The 19012-nt window shown below is 49.6% G+C and overlaps 1 protein-coding gene across 2 annotated transcripts in view; it reads left to right on the top strand.

Moving 5' to 3' along the window:
* The window catches only part of slc12a5a (solute carrier family 12 member 5a), a 174664-nt gene extending 161317 nt beyond the window's left edge, over positions 1-13347 (top strand). The window contains exons 14-27 of one of the 2 annotated variants that reach the window (XM_088937802.1): positions 607-725; positions 981-1079; positions 1508-1627; positions 2198-2302; positions 2589-2757; positions 3308-3503; positions 3958-4127; positions 4422-4553; positions 5458-5565; positions 5686-5811; positions 6431-6627; positions 7504-7518; positions 9213-9346; positions 9602-13347. In XM_088937802.1, the coding sequence (XP_088793928.1) occupies positions 607-725; positions 981-1079; positions 1508-1627; positions 2198-2302; positions 2589-2757; positions 3308-3503; positions 3958-4127; positions 4422-4553; positions 5458-5565; positions 5686-5811; positions 6431-6627; positions 7504-7518; positions 9213-9346; positions 9602-9693 (1782 nt within the window). In that variant the 3' untranslated portion in view covers positions 9694-13347. The remainder of the gene's footprint in view (positions 1-606; positions 726-980; positions 1080-1507; positions 1628-2197; positions 2303-2588; positions 2758-3307; positions 3504-3957; positions 4128-4421; positions 4554-5457; positions 5566-5685; positions 5812-6430; positions 6628-7503; positions 7519-9212; positions 9347-9601) is intronic. The other variant, XM_088937803.1, reaches the window with a different exon arrangement.
* The last annotated feature ends 5665 nt before the right edge of the window (positions 13348-19012 follow it).

Raw genomic sequence — 19012 nt, forward strand, 5'->3', positions numbered from 1 at the left:
GTCCTGGGGGAGCAGAGGAGATAGTGGGGTCCCCAGGACTGCGTTGTCCTCTGTGAGAGCGAGGAGCAGTGTCTCCCCGCCGCTGGTCCGGCAGAGGGATTCACGAGCGGGTTTGTCTCCCCGATGTGACTGAAACGGTAGGCGGGGATGGAGCACTGCGGCATCGCCCCGGGTCTGCGGGGAATTGCTGTCGGAGCAGGAGTGCGAGCGAGCGCGCGAGTGCCCGTCCCGTCGGAGTGTCCCCGAGGCTGAGCGCTGCAGCGCGGCTCCCAGCTCTGTGTGTCAGCTGGGCGATCACTCCCCCGCCCGCTCCTGGCCGAGCCTCAGCCCACATGCAAACAGAAGACGTTCAGCAGGATTCTTGTGGAAAGGTCCTGCTGAATTGAAAGGGAAAATATCCTGGTGCTCTTTGCCCAGGGAACAGCTTGCAGGCCCCCTCCTATAGTCAGAATAAAAATATCCCTGGAGTTCTGTGAGCTGCTTCCACAAAGCCTGGAACATTTGGAAGAACTAACGGGTTTCTGTATGTGCAGGATTTTTCTACGGGGATCAGCTTCAGCAGCCCCTTCTTTCTTCTGTGTCCCAATCCCTGTCTCTCCCTTCCAGGTGTTTGGCCATGGCAAGGCGAATGGGGAGCCCACCTGGGCCCTCCTCCTGACCGCCTGCATCTGCGAGATCGGCATCCTGATCGCCTCCCTGGACGCCGTCGCCCCCATCCTCTCAATGTAGGTGAACCCCATTGAAGCTGACACCCCCAAAGACACAGAACCTTATTGCCCTGTAGCCAATACCACACACCCCTCACTCTTCACGCACGGGTACGCTGGGTCCTTCACCCAGGTCTCCTGAGTCAGTCCTACGATAACAATTTCTCACAGCCCACCACTTGAGTTTCTTCTTATTCATAAGTTAGATGCTGTACGTTCTGGTTCTCAGCTCTCTCTGCCTCCCCCTTCCTCCCTCCCTCTCTCTCTCGCCAGGTTCTTCCTGATGTGCTACATGTTTGTCAACCTGGCCTGTGCCCTGCAGACTCTACTCCGGACCCCGAACTGGAGACCCCGATTCAAATTCTACCACTGGTGAGGGTCCAGTGCCTTGCTTGCACTCCGCCCTTGTAGAACCAGCCGTCTACTGGCCAGACAGACGGTCAGCTGGCGCTCAGATCACTCTTTGGACAAGCCCTAAAAGATTAAAAAGGACTGGGCCCATCTCGGGCATCTCTGGAGCGTCGTGCTTAGTCCTGATCTTCTGGCCATTGTCTGATAAACCGTTTAAACGAGACCTACCTAGAAAAACAGCATACATTAACAGACCTGTCGTGACTCCAGTGGTCCATGGCTGACAGGAAGGGGTTCAAAATCATAGATCGCTGCTGCAATGAGCTGCACGTTGAAATCCGGACAGGTAAAGTTTCTCATTCGCCAGAGGCGCCACCAGCAAAGAAATGGTGACAGGGAATCCTTGGTTCTGTCCAGTGCATGCTGAGCCGGTTTCTTGTCTCTGACAGGGCTTTGTCCTTCCTGGGGATGAGTCTGTGCCTGTCCCTCATGTTCATCTGCTCCTGGTACTACGCCATTGTTGCCATGGTCATCGCCACCTGCATCTATAAGTACATCGAGTACCGTGGGTGAGTGACCGCTGACCTAGAACCTGTAAGACTGCTTATGCACATGACTGCTTGTTTCTAATTATTGTCGACTTCCATCGCAGTTTCAGTTTTTCAATTTTTACAACGGTAAGTAGGTATTTCACAGTGCATGCAAGATTTATTTTGTCAGAACAGGAATGCAGACCCCAGAACAGATTCACCCGTCCCTCCTAGCTCTCAGTCGTGGCTGCTTTTTCTCTATCATTGCTCACCGCACGGAAACGAGAAACAGAGGGATTTAGCCATGAAATAAAGCATGTCCCCGTTTTATGGTTCCCTCTTGTGGACAGGTCTGATATGACATCCAAGTATGAAACGATAAAAGGAAGTGTTTTAAAACAGGAAACCTGGAGTGTCTGCATGATTTTCCAGGTGTCTTTAAGATCAAGGCAGTAAGTTAGTCAAATTAAGACATTGACAGGCTGATTGAAATCGTTTAGCTCCAGAAGCAGGACTGGAGACCCCTGAAGTAAAGAGCTGAGGCTCTGACCTTGTGCCAGACCGATGGTTTCGCCGGGGGCGTGTGGTGACGTGTGCCTTGTGTCGCAGGGCGGAGAAGGAGTGGGGTGACGGGATCCGGGGGCTGTCCCTCAGCGCAGCTCGGTTCGCCCTCATGAGGCTGGAGGAGGGGCCTCCCCACACCAAGAACTGGAGGTGAGAGTGGCACCCCGCAACTGAGACAGCACGACACCTGCTGGAATGTCCACACCCTGCATTGAAACCAACACCCCAACTCCCGGAACCCGGAATGTAGCTTCAATGACACCTACAGTAACGCATACTGTGAGAGAAATGGTTGTGCAAAAATATTTCTCGACAATCATCCTGTCCCCTCTCTTTCCAAACCCCCTCCAATTTCCTCTCTCTCTCTCTCTCTCTCTCTCTCTGTCCCTCTCCCCTCTCTGTCTTCAATCCCTTCTCTCTCTCCCTGACTCCCCAGGCCTCAGCTGCTGGTTCTGGTGAGTGTGGACCAGGACCAGAACGTGGAGCACCCACAGCTCCTGTCCTTCACCAACCAGCTGAAGGCGGGCAAGGGGCTGACCATCGTGGGCACGGCGCTGGAAGGCACCTTCCTCAACAACCACCCCCAGGCCCAGCGTGCGGAGCAGGTCAGAGCAGAGCCCGGGCCCCTTGGTAACAGGCCAGTCAACCAGACACTCAGTCTGTCTCTGTTTTGTGACCCTTGATAAGCGCCATCTCAAAACTCCTCTTCGAGCCATCTTGCAGGAAGTATTAAATAATTCAGTTTTAGTAATTTAATTAATTAGAGTTCCTTGGAGGTTTGTCTGTAATTTATTTACACATTCAGTGGTATGTTCACATGCTCTTTCATTCATTATGCGAATTACTTGTTTATTAACAACTTGAAAGAGCCAGATTCCCCAAGCTGCTTTAACCCATTCAGGACCGATCCATTTTTCAGGGTTGACACACTCCAGATACCAGGCATTTTTAAACACTATTTGACTCTCTTTCTTCTAAAATCAACGTAACTAAAAAAAAAAAATCTATTTCCGGAGCGGAAATTGTACAGAAGCTCAATCAGAAACCAGGAGATGATGCACGATGCCAACGTCTCCATCTTCCCTGCTGCCTTCTCTCATATCTCCTGCTCCGTCTCTCCCCCCGGCTCCCTCCCTGACCGTCTCGGCCCCACAGTCCCTGCGGAGGCTGATGGACGCGGAGAAGGTGAAGGGGTTCTGTCAGGTGGTCATCTCCTCAAACCTGCGGGACGGGACGTCCCACCTGATCCAGGCGGGTGGCCTGGGGGGCCTGCAGCACAACACTGTGCTGGTCAGCTGGCCTCGCAACTGGAAGCAGGCTGAAGACCACCAGACCTGGAGGAACTTCATCGGTGAGGGGCAGAGGGGCGTTGCAGGAAACACGAGGGGGTGATCGGGGGCTGCTGGTCAGTGACAGTGCATTAGGTTGTGTCCCGGTTTTGGGGTATCACAACTGGACACTTCATGAAGTCCTTAGTGCTTTTTATTTAATTGTCGGCTGTCATTGGTCTTACAGCAACCAGTTGAAAAAGAGGCCATGAAAACCTGTCATTAACTTTTTAACTTGACATGCTTCTGGAATAATTTTGAGGTCTCCCTGAGTGATCTTTCATTATTTAACTAGTTGTGGGGCCAGTTCAGTAATTAAGGCTTATTTAAGTGAGGAGGTAGCTGATTGGAACCTGCGGTGATCCTGCCTCAGGGCTGTGTGATGGTCTCAGGGCACTCAGGCTGGGAGCTGTGAAACGGACTGGTTCTCTTTCCACGGGACAAGGCCTTTACCGCCATATCTCTCCACAATCCCAGAACTGGTCAGGGAGACCACGGCCGCCCACCTAGCCCTGCTGGTACCCAAGAACATCTCGGCCTACCCCTCCAACCAGGAGCGCTTCACCGAGGGCAACATCGACGTGTGGTGGATTGTCCACGACGGAGGCATGCTCATGCTGCTGCCCTTCCTGCTCCGCCAGCACAAGGTATCACTTCCTGTGTCACCAGGTCAGGCTACTGCCCTTCCTGCTTCGCCAGCACAAGGTTGCACTTCCTGTATCATTAGGTCAGGCTTCTGCCTGGACCCCTTGCACAGGCAGACACTAGGGAATTCATGATCAGCTGTTTGCAGCTGTCTATCTTGAGTGAAGGAGTGGAATGTAACTGGTCACTGAGGGGGCAAGCAGTTATTCAAGGACAGGATGCAAGGAGCTGGCTGAGTGTGAGGGAGTCGATACAGCCATCTTAGCACTTGTGTGTGTGTCTGTGTGCATTGACAGGTCTGGAGGAAATGCAAGATGCGCATCTTCACTGTGGCCCAAATGGACGACAACAGCATCCAGATGAAGAAGGACCTGACCACCTTCCTGTACCACCTGCGCATCAACGCTGAAGTGGAGGTGGTGGAGATGGTGAGGCGCTGTCTGTCTCTAGAGCCCTCCCCCCGTCTCTCTGTCTGCCTCATCAAAAGTATAGGCTCTGCATGTCTTAGAATATATTTGCATTAACAAACCGCCTCTCTGCCCTCCTCCACCCCTTGCAGTTCAACAGAAAAAAATATTTTTTACCATTAATTAAGGCTTCAATAACACTAAGAACGCATTCAGGAGAATATTTTTTTTTGCCTTGTGCTCCTGGTGATATAGCTATTTATAACACCTTCATGAACATGGGACACTGAAACCATTCTGGTTTTCTTATCACATTTTTCTTATTTGTTATTTTGCTAGAAGCGTCATGGTGACAGATTCTGCACGCTCTCAAAATTTCTCTATCACGTGATGCTATTTGTCACATCTTTTCTCTATAAATACAGACTCCACCTTTGCAGAAAATGTTAATATTTTTAAGCCCCAACCTTTTGTATCTTTTATTTTTAAGTCATCCTCTTCTTGTGTTTAAAGTTGAGGCACATGTTGATGTCCACTTCTCCAGAAATGTCATCAGCAAAAGATGCTCTGCTCCAGCAGTCCGCTCTAATCCTCCTGTCAGGCGCTTGCTTGCAGTTTGGCATATCATTTTCTCCTGAGTGGGTGCCGGAGCCACTGCAGGGGAGCCAAATCTTTAGACAAGGTTTGAGACAGATTGACATCTGAGGACTCCAGCATGATGTTCAAGCATCAGCCTGAACAGGGACAGATGGCTTTCTGAGCTCCTTCGATTCGGGAGCAAAAAGAGAGCTGGAGTTTTCTTTAGTACCTCTCGCCACCTTCTTAATCCAAGTAAAGCACAGTTGCATTTACTTGTTCCTACACTGCGAGCTGTGTTGCACTGCGGCGGTCGAACACGGTCTGACTGCAGGTGCTTCTCCCGCAGCACGACAGCGACATTTCCGCCTACACCTACGAGAAGACCCTGGTGATGGAGCAGCGATCGCAGATCCTGAAGCAGATGCACCTCACTAAGAACGAGCGCGAGAGAGAGGTACAGCACGCTGTCTGCAGTCCTGCACAGAACACCCCGAGCAGTAACCAGCCTACAGCTGTCCTCCGAGCTTGTTCGAGAAGGATGCGGCTCACCCTGTCTCGTCCTCCCTCTGTGCAGATCCAGAGCATCACAGACGAATCTCGTGGCTCGATCCGTCGCAAGAACCCGGCCAGCACGCGCACGCACCTGAACGTGAGCGAGGAGCAGCCGGGCAGCAGCGAGGAGGAGAAGCCGGAGGAGGAGGTAACCCCTCTCTCACTCTCTCATCCCTCCCTTATCCATCTTGCTCTGTGCTCCATTGCTGCCTCGTCATCTCTGTTTTCCATTCTGATCAGTCCTTTGCTCTTTGCCCTATTTTTCCTTGTGCTTAAGCAATGAATTTACTCTGTTTTCCTACAGTTGCCTCACCTCATTCTTTATTGTAGCAGTGCCCGCATCACTTGCCTTTAGAATGCTATCATTCTGGTTTGGTAATCTGCTGGTTCCTTTCCCAGTACATACTGCACTGCAGTGGCTTTGCAGAGGTTCAGTTTTTTCCCAGTCTCTACCTGTTTGTCTTTTTAGACTTCTTACCATTCCTTCTTCCTCCTCCTGCAGTTGCATGACCAAAGGAAACAGTTTCTAATGCCCAGGAAACTGGAAGAACCAATCCTGTGCGTTTCTGCCTGTGTCTGTGGCACACGAGGAAATCAGGAGGATTGGTCAAGACCAAAGGCTCTTGAGCTGGACGCTAGTGGCTCCAGATTATCTTGCTTCTGGGCGAATTTTGAAAAAACGTTAAAGAAGTAAACGACAAAAGCAAGCTAACGTCTCTCTCTCTCCTTCCCCTTGCTTTCTCACTGTTTTCTGCCCCCTCTCTCAGTCTGTCGCTCTCTCCTGCCCCCCGCAGGTACAGCTGATCCACGACAAGAACGCCACACCAGTCCCAGCCAGCCCCCAGTCCCCTGCCGAGGAGGTGGAGACCCCTGGGGAGAAGGTGCACATGACCTGGACAGAGAAGGGCAAGGCCTCGGGCACCACCACCCCCGAGGGCATCAAGGACATCTTCAACATGAAGCCGTGAGTCCTGTCCTGCGCTGTCCCTCCTCCTCTGCCCAGGGCTGTAGCTCTCCCTGTGTTCGCACCCCTCTCAAAGCCAGCCAGACACTCCGGCCTTCTCTTTACTCAAGGTGCAAGAGAAGAAGAGAGCACCGGTCTTATTCCACCTTGCCCCAGCACAATTTGGGGTTGTCTCTGTGTGCCTTGCCTGATTGTGTCACTTATTATTTATGCTCAATGCAGCAAGACCTGAGTCGTTTTAAATACATCGAACACTGTGCTACCCCACGCAGTCCTGCTGCTTTCACCCTCTGCCCTGGTCTTGTTGGCTGTTGCCATGAATCGCCCTTCTCCAGCCTTTGTTCCTCTCTGGTCAGCGAGTCAGGGCTGTGCTGAAGAACAGCCGTTTAGGCCTTTAGGTTAGAGAGTGTGCCGCTGTTTCGGACTCACAATTTCAGTGCAGATGAGCTGGTAAAAACATGGATGGATGAAAGGGAGAAAGGATGAATGGATAAGTGGGGGGATAGATATATGGACAGATGGGAGATGGATGGAGATATGTATTAAGTGCAGGGTCTATCCCAGACAGAGATGACCCTTTGTGCCTTGGACAGCTGCAAGATCCCAGGTTATTTCATGGAAGCCCATTATATCACCACACCATTATATCTTCAGCTGCTCCTTTCTCAGTCCTGCTTTCTGAAGCTTTGATTGTCTTGGGAGTGTTACATGTCTGCATATGCAAAGCCCTGTCTGCATGTTGTGTATTAAGGAAGACTATACACCGTGTGTGGAAGTGTACTTTACCAGCTTCTTTGCTCTGTGAAAATCCGTGCTCAGAACTGTTACTGTGATGTTGCAATGCTGACTCTGTCTTCCTCTCCTGCCACGCTGCAGAGAATGGGAAAACCTGTGAGTACCTCCTTATTCCACAAGCATTCCAGGCGTTTGATCCAACGAGCCCCTCATTCACACTTGATATATGAAAAACATCAGGATTCAGAGCAGAAATACACAAAAGGTCAACTGAGGTGTGCAGAATGCAGTCTTCTCAGGTCTTCCCTTTTATTCACCCTTTCAGACCGTGAGATTTTAATTAAGATTTTAATTAAGCAGACACAGAAGGTGATGGAAAACAGACAGCCTGCACTACTTTCCCAGTGGAGTTTTCTCTGTAGCTCTTTCTATGTGCTATTTAAAAACCTTTTCCAGTGCATATTTTCACTCACCCTCACACACTCACACACTCACACACTCACACACACACACTCACACGCAATCACACTCACACACTCGCACACACTCACACTCACACGCAATCACACTCACACACTCGCACACACTCACACTCACACTCACACCCTCACCCTCACACTCACACACTCACATACACACTCTCACACACACACACACTCACACTCACACACTCACACTCTCACTCTCACACTCACACGCAATCACACTCACACACTCACACTCACACTCACACCCTCACACTCACACTCACACCCTCACACTCACACACTCACACTCTCACACACACACACTCACACTCTCACACACACACACACACACTCACACTCTCACACTCACACTCACACTCACACACACACTCTCACACTCTCACACACTCACACACTCACACTCACACACTCACACTCACACACTCACACTCACACTCTCACAATCTCACACTCACACTCTCACACTCACACTCTCACACTCACACTCTCACACACACACACTCACACTCTCACACACACACACTCACACTCTCACACTCACAATCTCACACTCACACTCTCACACTCACACTCTCACACTCACCCTCACACACTCACACTCTCACACACTCACACACTCACACTCACCCTCACACACTCTCACACTCACCCTCACACTCTCACACTCTCACACACTCACACACTCTCACACTCACCCTCACACACTCACACTCTCACTCTCTCACTCTCTCACACTCTCACACTCTCACACACTCTCACACTCTCACACACTCACACACTCTCACACTCTCACTCTCACACTCTCACACTCACCCTCACACACTCACACACTCACACACTCACTCTCACACACTCTCACACTCTCACACTCTCACACTCTCACACTCACACACTCACACACTCAGAAAGGGCCTCGTTCACAGAAGAGGTTTGGGCAGGGAGCTGCAGCCAGGAAAGGGTCAAGTACAGGTTAATTCTACTCAGAAAAGCAGAGAGGAAAATGTTATAGATGACCTTATCCTTAAACTAGGATCAATATTCCACCAGCTCTCAGTGGAATCATTTCTTTTTAAGCCTCTCCATTCATGTACAGTTTTTGTTTTCAGTTTTCACGTCTCCTGGAATTTGCCTGTCAGAATTCCACTTGTTTGTCTCCTTTCCCATCTGCCCAGCCTGGTTTCTTTTCTGCTCTTTCTTTCTTTCTCCTGACACTTCATTTCCTCTCTCGGAAAAAAGGCGCATATTATCACGTGGCCACATTTTGTGATTAAGGCCCGAGGACTCTTAGTAAACATGAAAAGGCTCGTGCTTGTGAGTAACACCTGTCTCCTGACACCTTTTCCACCACTTCTGTCGGGACAGGAACCAGTCCAATGTGAGGCGCATGCACACGGCCCTGAAGCTCAACGATGTCATCGTGAAAAAGTCCCAAGAGGCCAAGCTGGTGCTGCTCAACATGCCCGGGCCGCCCAAGAACAGGAAGGGCGACGAGAACTGTATCCTTTATCCTGAGGACACCGAGACGAGACTGCCGGGCCTCTGCGCCAAAGGCAGGGTGGAGGTGGAGAAACGCTGTGTCTCTTTGCTGGGCTTCAGGGCAGCATGACCCTACAGGTTTGCTCATAGTCTTTCTCATGGCAACCTGGGTCAGAGGTCGTTTTGAACGGTTGTGCACAACCTCTGCGTATGAGGGTTTTGATGTTTCCAGAGCAGAACTCCGCCTTTAGCCCTTAACTCCTCCGCTCTCTCAGACATGGAGTTCCTGGAGGTCCTGACCGAAGGCCTCAACCGGGTCCTCCTTGTGCGCGGCGGGGGCCGTGAGGTCATCACCATCTACTCCTGAGGGGCCCGGCGCGTCCCTCCCACCGCCCCTCCCAGCCCCGCCTCTCCACAGACTGCACCCTTCCCCAGCACCCTCGCACCCCCGGGACAGTCCTGCCGCCCCCTGTCACCCCAGCAATAGCCTCTCCTGCCCCCCACATCGCCCAGAGCACCCACGGAGCCCTCCCCCGCGCCCCACTCCCGCCAACACCCCCAAGTGTCCCAAAGCCAGTCGTGCTTCTGCCAAAAACCACTCCCTCCCTCACTTCCTGCTTCCAAGCCTCTGTGTCTGCCTCCTCCGGCTCATGTGTGACGGGGACCGCTGTCCCACATTCCACCACAGCCCTGGCTTCGCAGCAGGGTCCGTGTCTGATCTCGATGTCTGGTGCGTCCGGCAGGCCTCGGAGGTGCCAGTTCGTGACAATTGAAAGCACGTGCCGTCTCGAGCGTGCGAGTTCTTACACGGCAGTTGTCTTTTTTTTATCTTCGCGCCACGCCTGAGAGAGCCCGGCGTCTTGCGAGATTCGTTCGGTTGTGTTTGCTCGGGGCGGAGGGTGGAGCTGCTTCATCTCCAGGCCTGACGCCTGCGGGGCGCCGTCTCTGCGGTTCTGGGAGAGGAATGGAGGCAGGGGTGCGCTTGTCCGTTTCTTTACTTGCTTCCCGCGCCCCTGCCTCTTCAGACGCCCCCGGAACGCGAGTCTGATCCAGAGCAGGCCGGCTCCGCCTGCCTGCTGCCGGGGCTCTCTCCCTGTCTGCGTCTCCTTCGTTGACACTGGGTGCATCCGACTGTCCCTTAGCTGGGTGTTCCCTGTCATTCCGGGTGGTGGGCCCATCTCGTAATACCCCCCGGCCCCCGAATCTATCTTTCATCAGAGTGGGGGGGGGGGGAGGTGGGCTGGCTTGTTTTATGGAGTCTTTCTTTTCTGTGTTTTATTTTATCGTCTGTAAAAAAAAAAGGAGGGGATTTTCCACAAGAAGAAGGTGAGGAGTGGCCAAGGGGAGGGGGGGGGGGCAGGGAGCTGTAGGCAGTGGAGTGCGGTCTTCCCGCGGGCTGGTGGCAGAGCTCCTAGAGGACAAGACATCGTCTCTAAGGCACAGCCATGGCTCGAGGGTGGAGACAGTGCAGCCCATCTCTTTCCAGGCCAGAGCAAGAGGCCACTCGGGCACAGAATTGAAAGCATCGAGCACGGAGGGTGGAGAGAGGCCTGGTTCGGGAGCTGACAGCCCGCGGACTGCAGATGGCGTTCCTGGGGGCTGGAGTGACTCGCGGGACGCTGGGTTGTGAGCCAACTGCACTTTCATAGCGCCGCTCTTGCTAATTTCCCTCTGACGTGTGGACTTTCAAAGAAGGTGGCCAAGTTCCAGGTTCGCCCCGCTCGGAGATCCTTATTGTCAAACCCAGTGGCTCTCCAGCAGTGTGGAAGGGTTTCGCTGGGCCGGTGGCCAGGGTGGAGCACTGGGTCTTGATAGAGAGGCCTGCAGAGCTCAGAGGAAGGGGCGCGGGGGGTAAGAGAACACTCCCCGGGCGAAGCAGGGAGAATTGAAGGGGAGAATTGAAAGAAGAAAACAGGACAGCTTTGCCTTTGAACTCCGCAGCGCTGGGCTGCAGGGGAGCAGCTGCCTTCGCCTGATTTCAAGAACAAGCTCCAGTTCCCTTTCACTAAACCAGGCAGAGGGGCGGCTCTCCAGATTGGCGTTCTCCTCAGTTTTTATTTCCTTGCTCTTTAAAGAATGCCATGGTTCCTGCGCTGGTGCGAGGCCCAGGGTGGGAATGCCCGTGCCCAGACTTTCCCCCTGCGGCTCTCAGATAGTGCCTGATGTCCCTGCCAGCAGAGCCCAGCTGTCCATCGCCTCTCCCACATTTTGAAAACCAAAGTCCTTCTGAGCAGGCAGCACCGCTGCAAAACTTCTTCTAGTGCTTTCCCCAAGACAGATATATACATTTCTTTCTTAATAATGCTACTGCAATTCAGGATGTCTGTAACATGCATATGAAGCATAACGCATTTGGCTTTTTCATCAATCCACATGCCTATTCATGTTTATAACTTAACTGTTACTTCCAGGAATGAGCAGATTGATTCATTTTGAGATATAATCAGCTCCGAAGGCTGGTTAACGGGTAGTATAGAGATCCTTAAGATGCAGTCTAATGAAGGTAACGTTCAGGCTGCCTGGCCATCTACATCACCACCAGGTTCTCAGCTCTAATACCTGACCTCTGGCTTGCAGGTCTTTTCACCTCCGTTCTCTTTGGGCAGCTGTAGCTGATGGCAGAACTGGTTCCCAGCTTGCCTTGACGGTCCCACACTTCTGCAGACAGTGTGCAGCTGTATTGTTCACTGGAGAGGTGGCGCGCAGCAGGATGGGTAGTCTTCTCTTTACGAGGGTCTGAAATAGGGTGACTCTACACCAAAGTTAGGTTTCTAACGTGTTCCAGGCCTATATCAAGCATGCAAAGCAAACTCTGCACTATGCTTTCAGTATGGAAAGAGTCTCCATTATATTTGCACTGAATTTCAGCCTGTCTGTGTTTTTGCTGGGGCATTTTCTGGGTCTGCAAGGGAACACAGGCAGAGGGAAATTAGCAAGCCAGCTGACAGACTGTTCACTCTGGAGACGGGACAGACGCAACCCAGCTGAACGAGGAAGGAGATGGGAAACATCTGAGGGACCATGAGCACTGTGAAAGCAAGGAAATGGGCCACTCTCTCACGCCCGGCAAAGAGACTCCCTGCTTTGGAAAGACGGGGCTGAATCCAGACTTTGAGTTTGGTAGTACTTTCATCTTTGGGTAAGAGGCTGTGGGGAGAATGGCTGATGCAGGTGAGAGAGCTAAGATCTGTGCAATTCTTGGGGTGGGGGGGGGGGGTGTGGGTGTGGAGGGAGCAGTGTCACACAAGGTCAAAGGTCGCTGTCCAAACCCAGACATACGTAGCCGATAATGGATTCTGCAGGTCCTTTGCCAAGTTTGTCCGAGTCTTTGTTTTTTTACACAAAAAAAAATGCCGGGAGCCGAAGGAGATACAAACCACATCAAAAATGATTGCACCAAGTATCAGTTGTTTGTTGTGCCAAAGAAAGTGAAGCTGGAAAAGAAGCTGCGGTACTGGACAGATGCTGTGGTCTCTGAAGTGGGCTGGGCAGTTTCCTTTATTATTCTTGAAGAAGGCCTGTTTGACACTGCCGGGAGGTGCTCTCACTCCACGCCAGAAGCTGGAAACTTGTAAATAGTGTACAAAGCCCAACACATTGTTGTATATCAGTAATAGTATTTCTGTGACTAATTAACAGCTTCTAGCAGAGAAACATATTTACCACAGACTGGGTTCACTCAGAACGCTGCAAGGTGGATTTCTCACATCTGATTTTTCTTCTTGATATCGATATGAGGTTTTTCATGAAAAAATAACAAATTGCTCCTCTCCCCTTGTTTTGAAGAGAAGGGGAACAGGAGGGGGCACTGTGCAATGGTGTATGTACTTGACCAAAACTGCATTTTTTGTTCATTTCTTCTCAAGTATTCTATATACTCTCTTACATGTAGTTCCTCTGAGAAGAAAAAAAACAAGGAAACAAATATATTTTTTGTCTATGGTCGAAGTAAACTACTGGGGGGAAAAAAGACGTTTGTAATTTACCTGTAGCTACGTGTAAACTCGGAAAAGAGAAACCAGTGCAATTGTCTGCAGTAAAGACATTCTCATTTCGCATTCATTCCAGTTGAACGTTTTGCAACATTTGCCAAAAAAAAAGACATTTAGAGATTATTTGTTGGTACCATGATGGAACCTGCAGTTCCTTTGCTAGTTATGTGAGAGATTCTGACTGCCCACATTGGGCAGCTGAGAGGAGGCAGAGTGTTTCCCCGGTTGCTCCAGGTAGAGGGCAGGTGTAGCGGAAGGGATGAGGACAGGGCATAGGAACGCATGGCAGTATGGGATTGATCTGCAGAGGCCAGCAGACATGCATTTCTCCACAGGTATGGGCTGGCTTACAGGCCACAACACAGCCTCTCAGTCCAGCTTAGCCGATTGCAGAACGCTTGATAGAGGCACGAGGGCTGCAGTCTCGCAGAGCGGCACAGGATTTCAGCGTCCTGCTTTATTCTGATTGGCATAGAAAAGCATGGTCTAATAGGAGCTATGGTAAGCGGTGTGTTGATAAAGAAAACCTGTGGAGAAATGGTTCCTGTTTGCTGGCATTGTTTGTCTTGGATTGTGCGTTTCCGGTTAGGGGTTTCAGACCTCCGCAGTCTGCTCCATGCGGGTTCCATTCACGTCTGTGGAGTACTGTCACATTTCACTGCCAGAGCAGATGGTTTTCTGGTGCCACACGGATTCTTAAAACAATCACAGAACTCGTCAAGACTGAGCTTCGTGAGAAAGAATATTTTTCAGGATTTTAACACCATTATTGATAAAGGCAATTTTTAATTAACAAATATGACTTGAAACCTTGCACCTTTAGGATGTAGGACCCACGGGTACTCGCACATCCGAGAGGAGTGGAAAATAGTTTCTTTCTGCACGTGGCACGCATAGTAAGAGGTGGGTGAAATGGAAATTCTGTTTGAAACAGTGTTCGATCGGGTGTGGTTAGAGGTTTGGAGCAGAACTGTTGTATTTTACAATAGGAATGTGCAGTGCTTAGAAAACAGATTCATGCATTCATACTATTTATTTATTTTTATACAAAGTGATATTTTATATATGTACTTTTCATAACTAAAGAATTCAGCTTCAGTAAACTTTGGAGTAGGGCTGAGTGAGTGAGAATTATAATTTATCGTCTGTACTCTGATAGAAACTGTTTTTTGGTCATATGTAGCAGAGATAAGATGAAGAATATTAATTATATCTAGATATATATTTCAGTACACTTTGTTTTTGGAAAAAAAGAAAATTAGTTTATAGTCGTCTTAACAATGACGAGCATTTATGTTTTTTGAGTATGTCTGTGAGAAGTTGTTGCTTATAAGAGAAATTTTTAAATCTTTATGAGTTGAGAATGCTGCTAATCTATTAGATTACTTTGTACTGTATAAAAAAAATTAAAAGAGTGTAAATTGTATACAGGAGAAAACCAGAAAAGGGTCGATTCTCAGAGAAATACATATCAGTGAGGGTTGGTATCCCTTCTGAGAACTGGCAGGGTTTGAGCGCTTTCACAATCCTTGTGGTCGAGCGGGTGGGGGAGACAGGAGGCAGATGCAGGGGAAACTCAGTGCACTGTTACAGAAATCAAGTCCAGGCAGTGTAGGGGTCTCCAGCCCTGTGCCAGACTCCCTTATTTGTCAGGTCTGGCAGCACCAATGTTTTTTTTTTATCATTGATCAGTTGAACACGTCTTGTGTTCAATTAAGGGAACTCTGGTCCTCTGAGGTCTGCAGGGTGCAGATTGAGTTCTAGGTTCTCGCTGAATCTCTTCATCTAGCAAATCACCTACTGAGCTGATGGAGGTTTGATACCCTCCAGGCTTCTTCAGCATGTGGGCAGTTCTGTCCCGGGCTGCCAGCTTGTGGAAACAGGTGTTGCCTTGTTCCGCTTGCCTGGCGCTGTGAAGGGATCTGCAGCTGGGAGAGTCTACAGGCGTGTTCATTACATCGCTGTTGCTGTTGTACTAATTCTGCGCACTGCAGGCCAGACAGTGTGCGGTGCTGTAGTGTGTCCGAAGGCTCCTCACAGCCCTCCCTGGCCCACAGGCTTCTCATCTTCGCTGTCCCAGAGGGACCATGTGCCAGACGAACAGCTCACTGTGCCTCAGTGGAGTCCATGGACTGCCGGGCCAGGGGGGTGCATGTGTTTTGGCATGCGTAGTGTGGGGCACCCCGGGTAATTGGCCAAAAGAATCTGAGGCGAGCAGTGAAAACATGATAGGATAGAGGGGCAAGATCCCCACTCCTGATAGACAAGGCTGTGCTGTGAGCACGCAGGAGGTTCCAGTAAGGAATTCTGAATTCTGGATTTTTCCATAGGAAGTGCTGTGTTGACCCAAGCCCATCAGGGTTAGACGGCACATATCGCTAAGCTTCAGCCAGTACCTTGTCCAGATAGATTGCAGTTTACATTACATTGCCTTCCTGAAACCTTATCACTGACGACTGAACTCCATGCAGTAATAATGGAGCTGTCTAGAGATCGACAGCTCACAAAATATCATCCAGCCTGTAGACTGGAGAGTGGTCACGTTTATGTAATTGTTTTTTTTAAATTACTTTCTGTGTTTGATGCACTGCATGCTTCAGTGGCGACCGGAGTGGTGTCTGTGGACGGCTTGCATGGGGGCTTAACAATCCTGTCGTTTCTGAGCTGTGTCCTGATTCACCGAGAGCTGCTCGGTGCCGACATGTCAAAATAGTTATAATCCGAGAATGCCGGGAACTGGGATCATGGCGGTAGCCAAGAGGCACTTTTACAGAACAGTGTTTTTCTTATTTCAGATTCTATTTGTGTTGTAGTAGAATAAGAAATAGGGATGGATATTGAATGGGAAAGGTTTTCAATTGTTTGTGAGCACTTGGGATGGCAGCAATAGAAAATAAAATACAACTTGATGTCCCTTGATCATTTAGTGTTCTCCTGTGTTTTCAGATGACTTAAAAAATGAGCTTAGATGATAGTTTTGCATATGCCTGCGTAAAAGTGCACTAGAGTTTTACGTTCTTGTAGTGAATAAAAGGAAAAAATGATATAGTTCTAATATCATTCTGTGCTGCTTCATGTGTTATATGTTGCTGCTTTCAGTGACTGCAGGAACAGTCTCGATTCTGTTTCAGTTCCAGCTCTTTTCTGCCTCTTATCTAAAAGACCTAGAAACACCCTTCTTAAAGGAAAATATTTCAAGTGTGCAGTCAACTTGGTTGCAGTGAAGAGCACTTGGAAACGGGTGAGCTCTGGCTTGGACAGGGGTGGAAAACTCCCCCGGGAGTCTTGTGTCTGGTACACACTCCCCCCCCCCCCCTAGTGGAGACATGTAGCACTGCATCCTGCGGAGGCAGAGTGAGGTGGGAGCAGGAGAGTGGGGGTGGGTGCTGCCACTCACAGGCTGAAAACCCTGACAACAGACCTGCAATTAAAGGAGAATGAGGAAAAGATAGAGGGAACAGCATTGTCCAGCAGACCATGAAGCCCACAGCAAGGAGCTTATTTAAACAATTTAGTGCTCTTGCCGTTTCAGGGCATCTGGAATGGGCTTTATTTTCACAGCGGGGGCAGAACCAGCCAGGCCAGACGCAGGCATTTGAGGCCTGTCTGTCAGTGTGTTCCATTAATCGTGTCTTGCTGTGGCATTGCTTGTTTACATGGCCTTCAGACTCACTGCTTTACCTAGATGTTCTGCAGATTATCGTGGGACAGTTGCATTTGCTACAATCCTCAGTTTTAAGTTCACATTAGCGTACAGGTTTTCTGGCAGGATTTTGCCAGAGACCTTCTGTGCATAGGTGTGCATCTGGGGCTTTTGTACTGTATCTGTTAATAGGACCATAGATCCCCACCTTGATTGCTGCCAGAAGGTGTGCTGCTTTCTGGTGAAAAGCTTTGGGTTTTGAGAGGAACTCTGCTAGTTCCCCCACTCATTAAGCTGAGCGCCCCCCTAGTCCCCCAGCACTGAACATGAGCCAGTGGTTGAACTCTTGAGTACGGAGGAAAGATTATTTACAAGCGCTTCCAGTACTGACCTGGGCTCTGCTACAACTGTGGACTTGGGGCAGGGAGTCCTGGCTGTGCAGCTTCCAGAGAAGCTCCACACCCTGTCCCAGAGCGAGCCCCCACATCTGCATGGCCGCTCCGGGGCTCTCTGGGCTGGGCTGGGACACCCAGTGCTGCAGCCCTCCAGCCGGCCCGCAAGCCTGTTTTCACTGCCAGTTCCTTCTCTTTTTTTACAACCATGTCAGATTAATCTTGTTCTGAAAACTGCATGCAAAAAAAAAACTAACTAAAAAGGGCTGTGAATATTAAGTTTATGAACAATATTATAATAGTCTTATATATTTATCAGTAGTTACTCCATTAATCCGTAGTTACTTTGGACGCTTTCCCTCTGCTATCCAGATCCCTACCTTGCGCTAAAAAGAAATATCCATTCAAAAGTAGCTCTCGGAGATAATTCGGATTGGTTCAGTTATGGGAAACATACCGCAACATCCTTGTCAGCAGCTGAAACAGAGCCAGTTCCCACTGGGCAAAGGACCTTTGTCATTTCACACTTATTTTGCTAACCTGACTGAAGGTGGGCAGCAGAAGGCCTCCTGTCCCAGCTGTAGCAGAGCTCCAGGCCGGTATGTTCCGTAACAACGTGCACCTTTTTCTGCAGAGGTAGTTCATTATTGTTATTGAGGTGTTTCATTGGCATTGCATATTTGGTCGTTTGAGCTGTTTTTTTTTATTTTTAAGTGTTTGTTTTTTTTTACAGAGGTATCGGGTTTTAATTTTATTCACTTTTTGGGGGTTGGCTAATCAGAGTTCAGGATCTATCAATTTACCAATCCGAGACTCTGTAATCTCCTTGAGATATGAATACACTGAAAACATTCAATATAAACCTTATCATCAAAGTTGAATTTCAATTTGAACTTCAATTTCAGCACTTTTAATATGCAAATTACTGCATTTGATATTAGCTGCAGATAAACTGATTACCAAATAAGTTACTAAATGTAGTAGTTACTAATTTAGTGTGATTATTAATCTTTAAGAGGATTTAAGAGGATAAAAACTCCTTTTGAGGTTTGAGGGCTCCAACTGCACAGATGAGTTAGATCAGGGCTCTGCTGGCCTGGTCCCAGAGAGATTCTTGCAGACATTATAATGAGTATCAGATGGTAGCTAGAGGGGAAAATGTCAGCGCTACTGATTAGGCAAGTGATTGGTGCAGTTAAGTCATTCAGCTCTCAGTAGGAACAAAAAACTGGAAAAATCTCTTGGCTCTCCAAGAATAGGACTGCAATCTCCTGAACTAGGAGGCAAAAGTTTGCACGTTAGGGAGGGAGATGGGAGAGGAAACTTCCACATTCACCTCACAGCTGGTCCCAGCTGACGCCACTCCGCCCAAGAAGCACTTTCACCTTCCAACACATTCCCCGGCTGTTCAGTATTGCCAGTACTGGGCTAATACTGAACCTGCAAGTCCTTTCCCCCCCCCATCAGCAGTGAAATGACACCAGCTCTAGGGCTGCACAACTGTCCCAGCCTGTAGAGGAAAGAAAAAGTCCTCCAGTTTTGTTTAGGCTCTCACTGAACTTAGATACAGGGTGGCACCCAGTTGCTTTGTCTCCTCAGGGGTGACATGTTATAACTGGTTACTCCAGGGAGCTACAGTTCCAAAGGCAGGTTTGTCAC

This window comes from Atractosteus spatula, chromosome 19 (genome assembly GCF_055471065.1).
Source record: "Atractosteus spatula isolate fAtrSpa1 chromosome 19, fAtrSpa1.hap1, whole genome shotgun sequence".
NCBI classification, from domain to species: Eukaryota; Metazoa; Chordata; class Actinopteri; order Semionotiformes; family Lepisosteidae; genus Atractosteus; species Atractosteus spatula.